The following is a 17,900-nucleotide window of genomic DNA, read 5'->3' on the forward strand; positions in this document are numbered from 1 at the left end:
CTCTACATGCGACAATTTTTAAAGGAAAGCACAACAGAAAACGTCTTAGCAGTGTTGAAAGTGAAATAGGATAATTTTAAAAGAAGCAAGAATAAAACTTAAATGGTCAAATTGGTAAATGTGAGAAATATTATTATTTATATACACATATTTATATTAATTTACATAAAGAATACCTTTACAATAAAAGAGATTAAAGAGTATGAGTGTGGGGATGCATTGGAGGAATATGGACCTCAACATTTCCTGATCACTAGATATCATGATTGAATGACCTGCAAAGCTCAAAGAGTATTTACCTCTCTAAATGATTTTGTACCATTTTTTATTTCTTTATTTTTTATTATATGTTAATAGAAAATGTGCCATCTTTAATCTGGATCGTTGCCAAAAATCTAATTCCTAAAATTCCTGGAGAGACAACAAAAACAAATCCTTTGTTGTCTGGCTTCTGGCCAAACTTTTGACCAAATTTCCTTAAAAATCATCAAACAAACAAACAGATGGGACCAAAATACATAACCTAGATGACAGAGCGAATGAATGAATGAACAAACGGATTAATTAGCTCAGGCATTCTTTTTAAGAGATTCAGGTCTGAAATAAATGGAATTAAATAAACAGAATTACAACAATATACACTGAATTATATAGATCCTTTCAGCTTAAACCAGATTACACTTTAAATAAAACATAAGGACATAAGCCTAGTCGTCTCCACAGTACGACCCAGTGACACTCTCTCCCTACCGTCCCCGACCTCTGACCTTTGTCAGCTCCCTGATAAGCAAGAGGATGTAGCGGCGAGGTCCTAGCGACCAAACACAGGAGATATTTGCTAATCAACAGAATGGAGTTGGCTAAGTAGACTAAGCTATTAATGGGATTACTAGACTATTTATAGGCTCGGGAGTGGAGAGCTGCTGCAGAGTAAGCTAAACATACCAACACAAAGCTTTATTCATGCTTCTACCAGCGCTCATCATCGTGCCTCAGTGCCACAAAAAACACTTTTCTTAATGTCAACAACTAATGTATTACTAATAAGTATTATATTTGTTATTAAAGCCTGATATATGTCACAGAGCTCCACTGTCAACTATTAAAACACATGAACACACTGTAGTTTCTTTATCAATCCCACATACACCCTCCTGCTGCTGGAAATACTCACTAGGACAATCAAATGTGTGTTAATCTGCAGCTGAAAATAGTCCCTAACAAATCCACTATTGCTTTATATAAAACATTTGAGAAAAACTGGAGTAACCAGCGGTTTAAGGAAATTACTGAGGCTTTAAAAAGGATTAAACCATACATTTGTGAGCTGAAGATTTACATCTTCAGTTGGAACAAATGGGTTTGCAACTGAATGCAACACAGGTTAACACACTGCTGGTTTTAGTGTTTTCATGGGATGTTTTGGCAAAAGAAAAAATATACAGAATAAGGCCAAAATCATCCTTTAATCTTTAAAAGTAAATGCAGTGAAAATGCTGTTAATTTAGAGCAAATACATGACAAACTACAGACAGGAAGTTATAAAATCCCCCTTTTTTATTAGGTTGAATTTCATAATAACTCATTTACAGATCGTCCACAGGGAACCACAACAGTGAGTGACACATCCCCGCCCCCCAAAAAAACAAAAAAACAACAATATCTACTTTGAAAAAAACTTCCTCGTCATGTTGTTCTACTTTTTACATTTTAATATGTTCTCGCCACTCGTTAGAGAAATACAGCATTTGTGGGAGATTGTCTCACTGGTCAACTGAGAATAATGAGAACACACACACACAAAACCATCCATCTGTCCTTGGAAGAACGTTAGCTCTGCGTTCGTCATTTAAAACCTAAGTTGACCAATAAGTTGACCTCCTACCACCGACAACCCTTTTAGTATTATTAATTTCAAATTAAGGTATTTCTATGTGACAAATAAAAAAAAATTATAAATGTATGTACACCGTTTAAAACATACATTAATTCATAAAACATGTCCATTAACAATAAGGAAATTCTGTAAGTTATTTTTCTGTTTTATGATTTATTTACAACAATTACAAAAATAATAAATAATATGTCTTCTTTCAGTGCTCCATGGCCTCATCGCTTTTACATTGAAGTGATTTCATTTGAGAAGATCTGAAGAAAGACAAACAAATAATTATTCCTGAAATGTTTCGGGACATTTGAAATTAGCAGGTTTTGGCTTTCGATGGTTAAAAACTTCAGATGAAATGACGACCTTCGAGTTTGCAGACAGACACTCTGAGAAATACAAGCCGATCTGTGATCCATCGAAGAGAGAGCCGAAATAAAGAGATGGAGATATTTGTGTGAGCTGGTTTATGAACAGTTTGTAATTCACAGAAATTAAACAAGGAGCTTGGCTGCTGGTCCTAACGCGTAGGTCTACATTAGTGTATTGTAGTTCACCAGACGATATTGAGGAGTTTTAGCAGCTGAGAGAGTTTAACTGCAGTCTTGTGTCTTTTGCTTCTCAACAGTGCATTTTAAGCCTCAGCCTGACACACAGACACACTATGGCCTTTATTTATTGTGGGAGAAAAACAAAGGAATACCCCTTAAAATTTCACCCTGCCACCAGAAAGAGAGACAATTGTGTTTAAAAATTACAAAAATTCACCTAGAAGCAACAGCACTCCGCAGTAGACGATAATTCTCCACAGCACAACAACCCATTGGCATTAAAAAAAAAAAAACTCAATTCAAATGCATCTGATTTAAAGGAATAGTTGAACATTTTTGAGTCTCGGATGAGAAGATCGATGCCACTCTTGTGTCTGTACGGTAAATATGAAGCTACAGCCAGCAGATGTTAGCTTAGCTTAGCACAAAGACTAGAAACGGAGGGGAAACGACGAGCCTGGCTCTGTCAGTAGGTAACAAAATGCACTTACCTGCACCTCTGAAGCTCAATAATTAATTAGTTATATTGTTTAATCACTACAAAAACACTTTATTAGTATTTCTTAGCCAGGAACAGTGACACAATAACTCTCTTAAAGAAAGTGAATAAGTATGTTTCCCAAAATGTCGAACTATTCCTTTAGTGGCGTTTAATGAACCCTTGTATACGCAGATTTGGCTTAACTGTTTTAAACTGTACTGTAGGAAGACGTGTCCATCCCGTCAGGTCAGAGGACACACACACACACAGACTCTTGCAGAAGTTAACAAAACAGAAATGCTGACTACAAAACAGTAATAAGCAATTAATGACAAAGTATGTGAGATGAGTGGCACAAATGCTTGCCGAAATTATTATTAAGTCATGTTCCAGAAGTAAAGTGCGTTAAATCTATCAAAGCACCTGTGTGGTAAGTTATTGAACATGATAACTTGAGGAGGAAAGTTGCACTTTGCTTTGCTATTACAATAAGTACCAACTAGATTACTTAATCCCGTTCCAATGATATAGACGGTTGGCAAGCTGGGCCACAACGAGGTTGACTTCTGACTTCACATGGAACACAGCAATGATTAATGAGAGCAGCTAACTAATTAGATTTAATTAAAACTGAGAGGAAAACTTCTCTCAGTAGAGAAAAGACTTAACGCAGCCAATTACCGCTCTTAATATTCCAATCAAAAACCACTAAATTTAGTACCTTGCTGCGCCAACTCAAATCCTGAACAGCTGTCACAAACTGTGGGAATAACTCAACAAGGGACCTTTAGGTGTTCCAGTGTAAACGTTAAAGATTATTACTCAATGAATCAATCAACAGAAAATTAACTCTGATCATTATGAGCCACTTTGTCTCACAGAAAGCTAAATCTTTTTGCCTTTTGTCTTGACATAAACAGACATTTGAAGAGGTCACTTCGGGCTCAGGGAATCTGTGACGGTCATTTTTAACTGTTTTCTGACATTATAGATGAATTGTTAGCTGCAGCCTTAACAATGAGCGTGCAGACAACATTGCTCTGATGGGAGAATGCTCATTTCTAATTTGACTAAAATGCAAAAGGGGAACAGTCAAATGTAGTTGTGTACAGCTGAAACAACAACACCGATCCAGATTCACTAAAGGTTTGCACAGGTAGGGAGAAGAAGAATAAATCAGCTTATGAGAGCAGAGAATGATCATGTACGTGTATATCTGATTATATTTATATGCTATAGAAGACACGACAGCTACAGAATACTCTTACACGTACACGGAGCATCGAAATGTTGAGTCAAGACTTGTCTGTTGTGTTATAATTACTGTTCAAGGCACATCACTGTCACCATGCAGTCAGGGAGCAGGTGAGAGGACAGAACAGTGAAAAGTACATTTATGGTGAAAATGGATGCAGGACTCCAGCTGAAATAAGGGCCTGAAATTTGCAGTAAAGAGGGCTGATTGCTTGCTCAGTGCTGGACCACAGACGAAATACTCAACAAAACATTATGTGACTTTAATGAAAACTGAAAAGTCACTCGCAATGCAGTCTTAGTGAATCTGGACCTGAGTTTATAGATTATCAAGTAACTTTAAAGTCGGTTGGTTCATGTACTTCTGGAAGTAAGAGGTGCAATAAAAAGATTCACAACCTGAACAGAGGCTTAAAAAACAAACAAAAACAAGGATAACCTCATGAAATGGCGACAGACCCGCTTCACAATGTGCATAGACCCAAATGCATATCATACAAACAACTTTGACAAACTGAACTGTGGCTTAGAGAGCAAATGGCATTTCCAGACACCTCAACCGGAGTCGTCATCAGGTCGGTAGGCTACATGGAGCTGTTGCCTTTGGTCTTCCAAAGAGTCAAACTGCGACTGTGCAGGTCCGACAAAACGTAACGAAATGACGGTTATTTTCCAACATCGAAAGCTGTGTTTCTTTTGTCCATTTTAGTCATTAGATTATGCTGGGGGGGTTGTATTATTTTTTTTTTTAGCAAGAGGGTGGCACACGATGACATACGGGCTGGTACAAGAGTGTGTTTGTATATATTGTAGTCTGCATGTCTGTATGGTTAAGCTAGGCAGTTCTTTCATGTTTTGTGGTTATTGGGGTTGTGTACTGTAATCCAGTGCTGTACAGTAGGGGGAGGGGGGGACGACGACATGCATCCGGAAAAAACACGCATGCACGTTGGGGAGGAAAGCCTCGACTCTACTCCGGATCCATGCTCCAAATCTTCAGCTCCAGGTTTTTGGCTCAGACATTTAACATCACAATGTCTCACTTCTACTTGTGTCACTTCTGTTCGCTCTCCTCCTCCCTCCCCCTTCACGTTTGTGCGTTCATGTGAAAAGTATGTCCAGATTGAAAGCTTTGCTCTGCGATGCGCCGCCTTAGTCCTCCCGCCTCCTTTCAAAAGAAGATGTTTTATTTTTTTGTGTCACCACACTCGGCATCGAGAGCTTATTTCAAAGGATGAACGTTAGAGGGAGGTAATGCAACATTTAACTGAATGAGATTGTTTGTTAAAGCCAGACTGAAGGAGGAGGAAGAGGGGAAAGAAAAAAAAAAAAGGTCCTCCACAGTCACAACGTCGTGCTGCTGGCGTCAGATGATGTGTACACGTCACAAGTGGCATCCAAATCCATACTGGAGTTATTTCACCCAAAGCGCTTCTTTTCAAAACAAGTTAAAGGAGGGGAGGGGGGAAATGTAAAAAAAGTGCTCCTGTTGCTGACCAGCGGAGTCCAGAATGGAGGGAGACTGGGAGGGTTGGAGCAGAGAGTAAATAGAAAAGATAACTCCAGTCCTGATCTGGAGAGTGGATTAATAAAGAGGACAACCTTCCCCCTTTCCATGTTGTTTTTGCCCTCATATCGCACTGTTTTTGCCATCTCGCTGCACAGTGTCACATCCTTACTGGTTGTAATGGGATGACAAGAATGGATTAGTGAGGAGTCCAGGCATGTCGCCATGGCCTAGCTCTGGATGACTGAACAGCTAGCAAGATCTCATCTAGCCCAGACTAGGCTAAAGTATGAGGCAAGTTGGATGGAGAAAGGAGACTAAAATTTTCTGTGAGAGTTTTCAGAGCCCAGCAGTTTAATTGAATACTTCTCCATCACTTGAGTTTCATGGAGGGGGCTAGGAGACCTGAAGTGCCCACCTTACAGGAGCTGTCCAGTGGGCTGATCAGGTAGGTTGAGAGGTCAGGATTGGAGGTGCGGGCCTGGGCTGGCTGGTGGCTTCGGGCTGGCTGATCTCTACGTCGCTGGCAGCGGTCGAATGTGGCTGGATCGTAATAGGGGCTCGAAAGGCTAAAGAGGGAGAGAGGCAGAGGTCAAATGGAGATAAACAGCAATGGTGAGGAAACAGTGCGACACAAACTGATTTCTAACATGTATAACTACAACTGGACAAATAAAACTACAAGCACAGTATCGTACCCACCTGCTTCCGCTAGTTGAGGCTCATCCACACCGTCACTTTCCTGTGAGAGAGGAGGAACACAAAGTTCAATGCAAAGTTTACATTGAATTTCTCCTAATTTTTTCTGCAGATGCCAGAGAGCCAATTTTTAAAACCTTTACAATTTACAGTTGTTTTTAATCAGAAATAGTCGGGGTTCAGTTTTTATTTGTGTTGTTTAGAATAATTTTAAATTGTCAAAAATAACAAGAGCAAAAATGGGACATAAATGGAATTATTAAAGCAGGTAAAGTCTGTTGTGTTGGACATGCAGTGCAAAGAACTTATCTGGCATATATAATATTGAAATGATGACGTGTTTAATTGAATGGCTTCTGCAGTGTTCTACATTTACATGATTTTCCTGTCCATCATCACATACTATCTATCAAACACAAGTACAAGATGATGTCTTAAGATATACATAGCAGTACAATATAACAAGACTAAAGCAACAATAATGAACTCAGCCATGCCTTTTTTTTTTTGATGGCAGTTCAAGCCAACAGTACAGTGACTTCACGTAACACTGACAACAAGCATACGGACAGCATGAAACAACATGCAGGTACAGGGCGATGAGGAGTGGTGCAGTAAATGTGTGCGGCGGCGGTTAACGGGACAGCACGGGCAGTTTGTTATGGATGGGCGAAGAAGCAGTGATGGTACAGCCAGGCAGACAGCTGACGAGCACGGACGAGCAACACCAAGAAGACAACTTCTCACATTAGACAAAACGGATGAACGGACGATGCGACACAGAAATCAGACGAGGCGGCTCTTACGAGTCATTTCGACTCTGGTAAGGTCTCTCCGGGGTTTTCTTCCCCTGCTGGACTGGTTGGCGACTGGGGCTCAGCTGGAGGCATTGGCATTGGCATTGGCATTGGCATTGGCATTGGCAGGGGGATGGGCTGACTCTGGCCTTCTGGGCTTTCTGGACCCAAATTAGATGTGGGCTGGCCTATGATTACTGTGTAACCTGTTGGATTGGAGCATGAAAACACGAATCCTTGCAGTGTGAGAGCATGTTAAATTTCACCGGTTAAGCTGCAGAAAGCCACGGGTTGGTTATAGTTTTAGTTTCTACAGCACTTTTCCTGCAAATGCTGCTTCAACATTAAAAAAATAATAAGTTATTCAAGGTACTGTGGTGGGTTTAAAGTGGGAGTATGTATCGTTTGAAAAGAAATACTTCTTACAAGGGAAAAGTTTAATTCACAACAGATAAAATGCACCCTTACTTAAATTACTGAAACTATCTTTACAATATCTGAGAATCTGTCTCATTTTAAACAGCATGTGGAGAAACTGGCACAAAATAAAGCACGTTTCTGTCTTGAAGACAGGAAAATGTCAACCATACAGTCAACCATCGTGTCTGTGCACGGCTATGAAGGAATCCTTTATCTCACGCTGCTCACGCTACCTTAAAACCAACTTGACAGCGTTCATCAGTGCGCTTTCTGTTTCATCACGGGGGATAAACATCGTTCTCACCCACAAAATCAGATCTCAGGACTGTTAAACTCCAGTTACCCGTCCGGGTTTGGGGACACGACCTTCCACTACTTTACACCTTATAAATGGAATTAATTACAGAGAATATTTAGTGATGTCTGCGATTCTTACTGATGCTTTATGTGCTTTTGTTTTTTTAAATCAAATCAAAACAAAAGACACTTTAGTACTCCAAGTTTTGTACATGTTCTTTGTATGTTATGCACTTTTGTTTGTCTGGTTATATATCTGTCTTGTTTGGTTTTAACCTGATTAAACAAAAAGGTCATATATCATTTAACACACTATTTGTTCTGGTGTGACCAGTAGCTTATGTTTGCTAATACTGGCAAACCTATAGACTCGTAGAATATGTACTACTGTGACTTTATGACTCTTCTCTACTTGAGCTGGGATTACAACACGGGGGGGGGGGGCAACCTGGTAGCTTACATTTACCAAGGCTGAGTCCTTGCTGCAGTGGCCGTGGGTTCGAGTCTGACCTGTGGCCCTTTGCTGCATGTTTATCCCCCCTCTCTCTCTCCCTTTCCTGTCTATCTGGAGATGCCCTGTCCAATAAAGACAACCAAGCCCTCAAGAAAGAAGAAGAAGAAAAAGATTACAATACAGGAATTGTCAAAGTGGCTACTGTTCCTTAAAAATCCTTAAATTGACGCAGACATTTTATTTCCAAGGCAGTTGAATTATCGTAGTGTGTCTCAGGAAGCTACAGAATATTAAGGTAAACAGCCATCAGCCTCCCAGATTTTAACATAGTTGGATAACGAGAAAATGAAGGTGTTTGTTTCTAGTCCACAAAAGTAGAAGAACAGCAACACCAACAGAGGGCTCTAAAACGTTCCACCAGTTCACTGTATACTCCATTGGTGCCTGAAGGAAGGAAGAAGTTGAGTTATGACAGACCAACATTGTTAGTACTTTCAATTTCATTAGCCAGAAGTAGAACATGTCCTCATATTTGGGGATCTCTAGGACTGAAATGTTTAACTTGTGCATTGTGTTCTCTTCACAGTACATGTTGTACCGTAATTACATTTATTGCATGTGATTTTGTCAATGTTTTTGTTTAATAATAGGAAAGTTATTATTTTTAGTCCTGTATAATTGTACATGACAACAGCTGCACAATGCTTAATGGATGAAGAATGAGGTGCATTCAATTCACTACAGTCAGTCTGCCTCTGTTAATCTATAATCCAATGTGAATGTTATTTGGATAATGGGAGGTTGTCAATTTTGTTGCCTTGTGGGAGCCTGCACTCACAAAGCTAAATTATGCAACGCAGTGTGTTTCAACCCACTTACAAAAACCCAAGTGGTACATTAAGTGTACAGCAGTAATTAGAGCCTAAACCATAACTATGTGAAACACCGGCTCACCTCCATCCTGCTCTGCTTTGATTTGGGCCTCCAGGTCTTCAGGGTCGACATACTGGTAGTTTTCATCGTCGTCAGGTGGTTTACACTTCCCACAGCAGAAACAGCAGCAGCAGCAACAGCAGCAGCAGGTGAACAACGTACAGCACAGTACCAGACCCTGCGGGAGCAAACAGAGGACCTTTTAAAACAATGTTCAGCCAGACGACAGCAGAAAAAGGTGGGATCTAACAGTGAATTTAATCCTCTGAAACAGATCCGTTTGGTATAGTAAACTGTCCTGGTATATTTAGGCCTCAGGGAGGTGTGAGAGCTACATGGAAAAAAGTAGATGGTACTTTATAAACTTAATATATGACAGTAATAAAAGTTTGTGACCCAGGATAAGAGAACATAAACTTAGGAGTCAGTTTTTCGAATTTAGTGATCTGTTTCTAACACAGTTTGCAGTGTAAGTAATTGAGTTCACACTTTAGCACAACACATTTCAGAGGAAAAGAACCCATTATGTGCAGGGGGCACAAAAAGACATATTTCACTGTAGGGCAGTTGTAACACCATAAACTATGGCTGAACGATGGTTTCTACTGGTGGCCTGTGGCATTGGACTGCATTAGATTGTACAGGTGTTGCTGTACTTAGCGGCTTCATTTCTAAAACCATCAGGGAAAAATGCAAGGATATATATTTATATATTAAAATATATCGTACTGTAATTAATTCCCATGCATGCTGCTCAGAGTAATAGACTTTTTCCAACGGTCAGGAATCTCTCCCTCTCCTCTTGTGCCGTGCGCAGGCAGGCAGCAGGCAGCAGGCGTGGTGGCGCACATTTGACCTTTTCTCTCACTCTTTGGGTGTTGGTATAGCTTATATGTAAACAGTTCTATTTCAGCTTGCAAATATTTAAAAGAGTTTGTTTGATATTCTCCTTCCCTTTGTAGAATTCTTTCATGTACTTTTCTTCTTCAAATATTCCATGTCCTTGTAGTGAGGTTTGCAGGCCTATTAGTATTATTTGGCTAAATAATAATAATAATAATAATAATAATGTTCAAGTGCTTGTATGTAAATTTCAGTTTGCGTTTGTACTGCAGTTTGCAGTGATGCATTTATTGATCCAACTGTGAGAAGTTAACAAGAATCAGTAACTCAACCAGTGAGTAAAAGAATAATGAACACTGACTGTGACCAAACACCCCTAGGATGACCTCAATTTTTTTATTTAGATATAAGTGAAGGGAACAACTAGAAATTCCATTGTGGAGCAGAGCGAGTCGATGAAGGGACGCCAGTTACTGAAACAAGTTATTGAACTAGTAGAATTTGGGACAGTTGCGGGACACATTTTATTTTCAGCCCTGTGTAGTATAAAAAAAGCCCTTAACCTTAAGTGACTTTACTGAAAAAAGCCCTCAAAATAGTCAAATGTATCACAACCAAAGCACCAACCTTAAACCACCATTTGGACATGAGGAAGTAATATTTGACGCTCTCCTCTCCGAACTGCTCGGACACGTAAAGGCCCATGGAGCCATACTCGTCGTAGATCTTCCTCTTGGTCTCATCATTCAGAATAGAGTTGGCGTTGTTAATCTCCTTGAACTTCTCCGCTGCCTCCGGGTTGTCTGGGTTCTTATCCGGGTGGTACTTCAACGCTAGCTTCCTGAACAGGAGAGAAGAGCAGGCGGGAAATCAAACAACGCAACGTGAAGAGTAAGCGAAATGTGGAAAAAGATAAGTGAAGGAAGGATGGAGGGAGGGAGGGAGGGAAGGATCAGGCTGACGACCCAGCTAATTTTTACTGCTGTGTACTACATGTAACAAGGTTCCTTTCCCAAATTCAAACCCAGGATGTCAAGATTATAAAGGGTCATATGGAAAACAATATTATTCTTCCAGATAATATTAGTTTCTAATAGTTAAAGTTAGAAAGTACTAATTGAGTAACTGATTTGCTGATTGAAAAGTCATCAACGTTACAATTATTGTAGAAGTAAAACAATTAAATTGACAGATTGACAGAAAATGAATCAACTATTTTCAGAAGCAATGACTCATAATGTCAATTAAAATATCTACTTTCAATAATTAAATAATGGAAATAAGGTAAATGAGTTGTTTATTAGCATTGTCGCCACTTGCACTTGTTGTGCTGTATTTTCTTTACTCGGGTCTCTCTTGCAGAAGAGATGTTGATCTCAACGAGACTGTTCTGTACAAGTTTACACACTTTCACAGCCTCATTTGGTCTGGCAGAACCTGTAGCTTATGGTGGCGAATGGTTAGTTAATATTCGTAAATCTGTAGCTCAGCAAACGTGTAGACTTGCAGAATATATAGCTACTGCTGTGTGACTTTATGACTCTTCTCTCCTTGAGCTAAACTACATTTTAGCATTTACCATTATACCTATTAACACATCATTTAAAATACTTCTTAAAAAGGAGGGAAGGAGGCAGCAGAACTGCATCACCGACAGACAGAAATATGCTCTTTAGCAACATGACTGGTGGAGTTATATCTCTGAACAGCACTTGAGTAATCTGACCACTTATGAGGGGGGATTTGCCAACACAATCAGGAACAGGATTACACAAATTAAAGCAAAGGATTTAAGAAATACCTAAAGTAATAATTGCAATGTGGTTAGCTTGCCTACTCTGGAGAAACTAATCCTTTCTAAAGAGACAGTTGAGACAGCGTAGCTGAAGTAATAATTCTGATTATTGAGCGTTTACCTGTAGGCTTTCTTGATGTCCTCAGCTGTAGCTCCTTTCTCCAGACCTAGCACCTTGTACACACTCTCCCCAGCGGTGGACATCTTCCTTTGGGGACGGGAGGGGTTTGGTTCAGCCATGACTCACCTCTGAAAATCAGGAGAAAAAAAAAAAATCTATATAAAATCACTTAGAGATCGGATATTGCAGCTTGTCAGCATGTTGCAAGCCGACCTGAAATACTTTGTTTCAGCTTTCCAGCACTGTTGTTTACCAAAGGAGCAGCCTAGCGTGTGTGTGCGATTGTACAGTGTGTCCAGTCAGTACACATGATAGAGTTTCAGAGGTGCACATAGCGCTGGAGGGCCAAACGATGCATATGAACTCGTGCTTTAGGCTCGAATGTATTCAGACCACCTCAATCAGCACTTTAAATTGAATTATATGAAGACGTTTCAGCTCCTACAACATGACAATCACCGCAACCACGACAAGAAGCAACGCCATCGCTACAAGACGTCTTCCTATTCCTCCTCCTGTTAACAAAGAGCAGGATTATACTGTTAATTCCCATTATAAACCAATCGCACTGCAGTTGTAGAGGGGGGCTTTCTAATGAGCCTACAGCTCTGACTGAACAGCACAATGAGCGAGACTTTAATAAGCACACGACATTCTTCTACACCGTGTTGTTAAGTGCAACCAATCCTGTGCTCTACCAACAAGTTCATTATGCTGTTGTCATTTTACAGGTCAGGTAGTGTCAATAAGTCCGACACACTGAGTGTCACACAGCCACACACACTGAATGAGCTAAAGTCAGGGTTTTTCATTAAAACTAGAGCAGGGTCCGCAGTGGTTTCATCTGAGACTGAACAGTATCCTGACATATACATGTATTTATTAATCATTTAGTCTATTAAATGTCAAACAAGTTGAAAAATTCAGAGACGTCTCGTTTTTTTCTGACTTTCAGTCCAAAACTCAAATATATTCAGTTTAATTTGATCAAAACTGATTAAAACTACAAACTACAGCCTAAATAAGCAAACATAAAACACATAAAACAATTACATTATCAAAATTGAGAGTGATTAATGTGCTGTGTCAATCCACAGATGTTCCAACATACATGATGCAGCACAAAATGTCGTCCTTTCATTGCACTGAAAGATGACTTTAATCAGTCAAGGTTGTTAAGGAGTTAACGAGAGAGGATGTGAGAAAACAACATGCTTTTAGTCTGCCAGCATTTGTGTACGCTGATCTGTTAATAGCAAAATAACGTTCATCTCTGCACAATGTAGAGGAATTTGTCTTCTCCTTCTTGTGTGCTTTTACAGCTCTACACTTCAGAGTAACGCCCAGTTTAGAGAAGTCCAACCGAAGACCTCATCCCGGACCTGCAGGCTAATAAAAACAGAGTGTAAAGTTAAGTAAAGGGGTGAAGTATGGAGCTGCACTTCTCAGGGTTAGGCGGACAAATAGAATGAAGTATACTTACATGTATAATTGTTTTAAACTGGATGTAATGACTTAGTTACGTTCAATAGCTTGGAATTACTGTGTCACAATTACAATATACAGAGGGATTTCTGCTAAACTACTGGCTGCTGCACACACACACACACACACACTCTTACTCAGCCACACAAATAACGCTGTGCGGGTCGTTGACTAAAGAAGATTACATTTTGCTGATCTCACAGATTACCCGTCCGAGTCCATGTCAGAGCGGGCCAATGTCCTAGTCACACTCTGGCTAGACAGCCCTACACACAAATACCACAACAAACTCAACTAAATAAAAGTGTGCACAGATCTATAACGCTGTGTCTGGGATGGAAAGTGCACAGACAGAGTGAATCATACTGTACAGGCTGCTAATATAAAAACAGACAAATTAAACTCCTTTAGAGTTAAACATAGAAAAATAAAAGCACAGGAAATGCAGGGAACCCCTGAAAGTGAAGAAATGAATATAAAAAGAAGTAAAATACGACTCCAAAGTACCAAGATTTCTGCTCCCACAGGATTAATATTATCAGACGTGTGTTTTCTAACATACGCTAGGCAATTTGCTTTGGATTTGTTTGCTTTAGATATTACAAAGTGAGCAGATTTGCACTGGATTAAAAACTCAGACGACCTTTACAATTATACAAGTCACACAGTGACCCCTGCTAATGCTGGAGCTGTGAGAACGGGGCTTTTAAAGCGAGCCGTTACGAAGTCATCTGCTCTCTTTGTCATAATGTTAACACACATATTCATGTTATTAAGTGAGGAGTAACAGTAAAATAATCCGTCCGTTGTTTGCCCTTATTTCATTTATTTGATTCCGAGAGATATTGTTTCATTAAAGTAGACTGCAGTTGGTTTGGAAAAGGATGGAGTGAGTTTAGGGTTATTTTTTGATTAATTGGTCGACTATTTTTTTACATTAATCGATTAAATGTCTATTGTGTAACACAGAAAAGGAAGATTTATAGTCATAGTTATGTTTTAATTGGTGTATAATTATGTTTTTGTTGGGTCCTCGCAGCCACCGTAGTTTCTCCTATACGCTTTGAAGATGAGCGGTATTCAGTTGCTTGCAATCTGCAACTTCATCACTAGATGCTACTAAATCCAACACAGTGGTCTTTTAAACATTGAGTCTGTAAAAGAATGAAACATTTCCACAATATTCAAGACGTCTTCTGCCGAAAGCACAAAACACAATATTACATTTTTAATCCTACAAAATGGGGAAAGCGCCAAATGTTCACATTTAAGAATAAATAATAACTAATTTAGATTAAGTTATTAGAATTTTCTATCAATTCATGAATTAATGGACTAATTGTTTGGGCACCTCATGGGTTACACTTTATATTGTTACCTGAAGCCGCTAACATCTGTTGTATGAGTCCTAATCGTTATATTATTAACTTATTACCAGGGGTGTAAATGTGTGTAGGAAGGACAAAGAAAAGATCATTTAAGCTACAAACTAAACTTCTGATATGAACTTGGGACATGTTGTCCGTCGTAAAAACTTCATCAGCTTATAAATTGACGCCCTTTAACGACATCAGGCAAAGCAAAACACCCACAAACAGTGCTTCACTTTGTTCATATCCAGTCTGCTAAAATAAAATCCCCACCCTGAGGGCCTCTTTGGGAAGGAACTTCTCCACCAAGCAGCGAATGCCACGCTTGCTTGCTCACTCACTTTTGTGCTTTAAAAGTTGTTGGTTTTTTTCTGGTGAATAAAATTCTACCTGTAGTGCTGCACCAGCGCAAGAGGAAGCAGCTTTGCCTCCATCGTCTCTCATCCAATTAGTAATAGTAGGAGCCTCGTGTTGGGAAAACAAAAAAAAATGAGCTTCACACTGCTTATATCGAGTTGTGAGTTAGTTTATAAAAGATGGTGGCTGTGAGTTAGCTCCGTTTTATTCTCCGCCAAGTCGATTCAGGTCACTTTTTCTGCCTAATAGCAGCAACAGATATCAATATCACCTTACATTTGAGTGCGTTCACATGAGGGGTGCAGGCGCTGTAACTATATCACAGTGACATATATTTTAAAAATAGCAACAGTACTAGTTGAAAATAAAGAATAGAATAAATAGGGTGGAAATGATTCTGTAATTATACACAAGGTGCTCAGTCATTTCCATTTGTGTGAATAAAGAAACTAAACTTTAAAAAATGGAAGTTTAATAAGAAAATGCATTATAATAATATTAATTAAATATGGCAAAAGTAACAGTGTTATTACAGATTGTATATTAAAACATCATCACTTTCCCACAATTAGAACATTTTCCATTCACAAAATGAATCACGCACCTGCTACAGCTGAGAAGAATTTGATGACCAGTTCAATCATTTTTCACTATTTGACGTTTTAAAGATAAAAGTATTCGTTCATTAATAGAGGAATTAATCAGATTAATCGATAGTGACAGTAACTGTTATTTGGAGCCTTTGCAGCACATTTCAATCAACTGACCTGTGGAAGTATCTGTGACTACAACAATAAATTATTACAGTATCAAAAACAAAAATCTGGTCGGGCTCTTGATGATAATAAATCCCACAAAGAGGACATCAAAGAGGACATCAAAGAGGACATCATTTTGCTCAGCCATGGAAACACTGCAGGCCCAGATGGCACACGGCTGCTGAAGCCAAGAAAGCTGATGTAAATACTCCAAATTCTCCGAACACGCAGCACAAACCGTGGGGCGGTCTGGCGGGAGGCTGCGGGTCCGTTAAAGGAGGCCTGAACACACTTGCTCTGTACAAAGAAGAAAACCCTTCAAGACCAGCGAGCCGCCGCCAGCAGAGGTCTGCGCTCATCGCACCGCCGCCGGAGCGATGGATTGAGTGTGCCTGAGCCGGGACTATTAGGTTAATGAGCTAACTGCAGTGGTTTGTGGTGCAGACTGTAAAAACTGCCTGCCTGTATGCAAAGGGTTCTCGTTTATCACTTTAACAGGAGCGATGGTATGAAAATGAACCGTAACACAAGACTAGAGAGAGAGAGAGACACAGAATCGTTTGTCTTCCTGTCCAAAAACATTTGACTGGGACTCTTTTGTGCGCCAAGTTTAATGAAGTGCATCTAACTTTAGCCACTGTTCAGCTTTCATAGCTGAAAGGCTGTCAGCACAAAGTACCTGTATATCTTTAGGGTTAGACTGAAAGACTGAGACAGCGCTCCCCTTTTTTATTTAGACACGTTCACAGTTACAAAGCTGACACGTGCATCGGTATGTCTGTATATTCTTCATTAATCGTGATTTATATACACACACATTAACGTTTTACACCTTCAAAACGTGATAGGATGTCACACTCAAACTTTAAGCTCGCTCAGTTGTGAATAATGCAAACAAAGCAAAAGGAAAAAGTCTCACAAATAGACACCGACACTGACTCATATGACGGACAACCCAACATCAAAAAGAGATAATTACACAGTTTATTAAATTTAAGTCAAACCATCTGCATTAGCAGTGGTAGGACTGTAGATAAATATATCACAAGCCAATATGGACCAACATGGACACAAAGCAACTTCTTCTACTACTCAGGTCCATATTTAGAAACTTAAATGATCATTTTTAAAAGGCTATTATTAGAACAGAACATTAAAGCCGACGTGCTGTTTTTGTTCCAGCTCAACAACAGCTTTCCTTCTTCTTCTTCTTCGCTCGAGACAAAAGGCGCTTGTCAAAAAGTCCGCAGATTAGGAAAATCACGCGAGGACTGAAGGCGACAACTCCCATGAAGAACTCTTCCTCGGTGGAGACTTTAACACTGCTCCTCTTAAAACAGCTCTGTTGTTAAGAATAATAATGATATCGTTGTAAAAGGTGTGCGACATGTTCACCAGTTTACCACAACAGCCCGAAGTTCCTGATGTCTGCGCTGCACACAAACATACAAACATATATATATGAACTGCCCCATGTGACCAGGAGGAACTGAGAAGAGCTTCAACATTAGGAGCCATGTTGACACCAGAGCACATGAGCACAAAATAAGCTCCAAATGTTCAAAGATATATGTTCAGTACAGTTTACAGGAGTAAAAACCCCCTTTATGTCTCACATGTGTGAGACTGAAACAAGTCCACCACCAGTGTGAGAATAAATGTAATGAGAATACAGTGAGATGTAGAGCTCCACTACATTATCGGCTGACTGTACATATATATATATATAGTTTCTGTGTGAAGTATGGCAGACGATAAATAATAAGAAATAGCAGTAGAGTAATGTCAAATATATGTTTGAGGTCATTTAGAGTTAATCAGAAATACTTTAATAATCCCAGAGGAAATTATTTGTTACAAAACTCCACAAACAACATCTATTAAGAACTATAT

General features: G+C 39.5%; 1 protein-coding gene across 1 annotated transcript in view; it reads right to left on the bottom strand.

Moving 5' to 3' along the window:
- Positions 1-1,534: 1,534 nt before the first annotated feature.
- Positions 1,535-17,900, bottom strand: part of dnajc5ga (DnaJ (Hsp40) homolog, subfamily C, member 5 gamma a) — an 18,433-nt gene continuing 2,067 nt past the window's right edge. The window contains exons 2-7 of the mRNA XM_035678326.1: positions 12,038-12,165; positions 10,749-10,962; positions 9,300-9,456; positions 7,184-7,380; positions 6,381-6,420; positions 1,535-6,247 (exon numbers count right to left, since the gene is read on the bottom strand). Of these exons, the coding sequence (XP_035534219.1) occupies positions 7,187-7,380; positions 9,300-9,456; positions 10,749-10,962; positions 12,038-12,156 (684 nt within the window). The 5' untranslated portion in view covers positions 12,157-12,165 and the 3' untranslated portion in view covers positions 1,535-6,247; positions 6,381-6,420; positions 7,184-7,186. The remainder of the gene's footprint in view (positions 6,248-6,380; positions 6,421-7,183; positions 7,381-9,299; positions 9,457-10,748; positions 10,963-12,037; positions 12,166-17,900) is intronic.

This window comes from Morone saxatilis, unplaced genomic scaffold (genome assembly GCF_004916995.1).
Source record: "Morone saxatilis isolate NCDOM2014 unplaced genomic scaffold, NCSU_SB_2.0 Contig7, whole genome shotgun sequence".
Classification (NCBI taxonomy): domain Eukaryota; kingdom Metazoa; phylum Chordata; class Actinopteri; family Moronidae; genus Morone; species Morone saxatilis.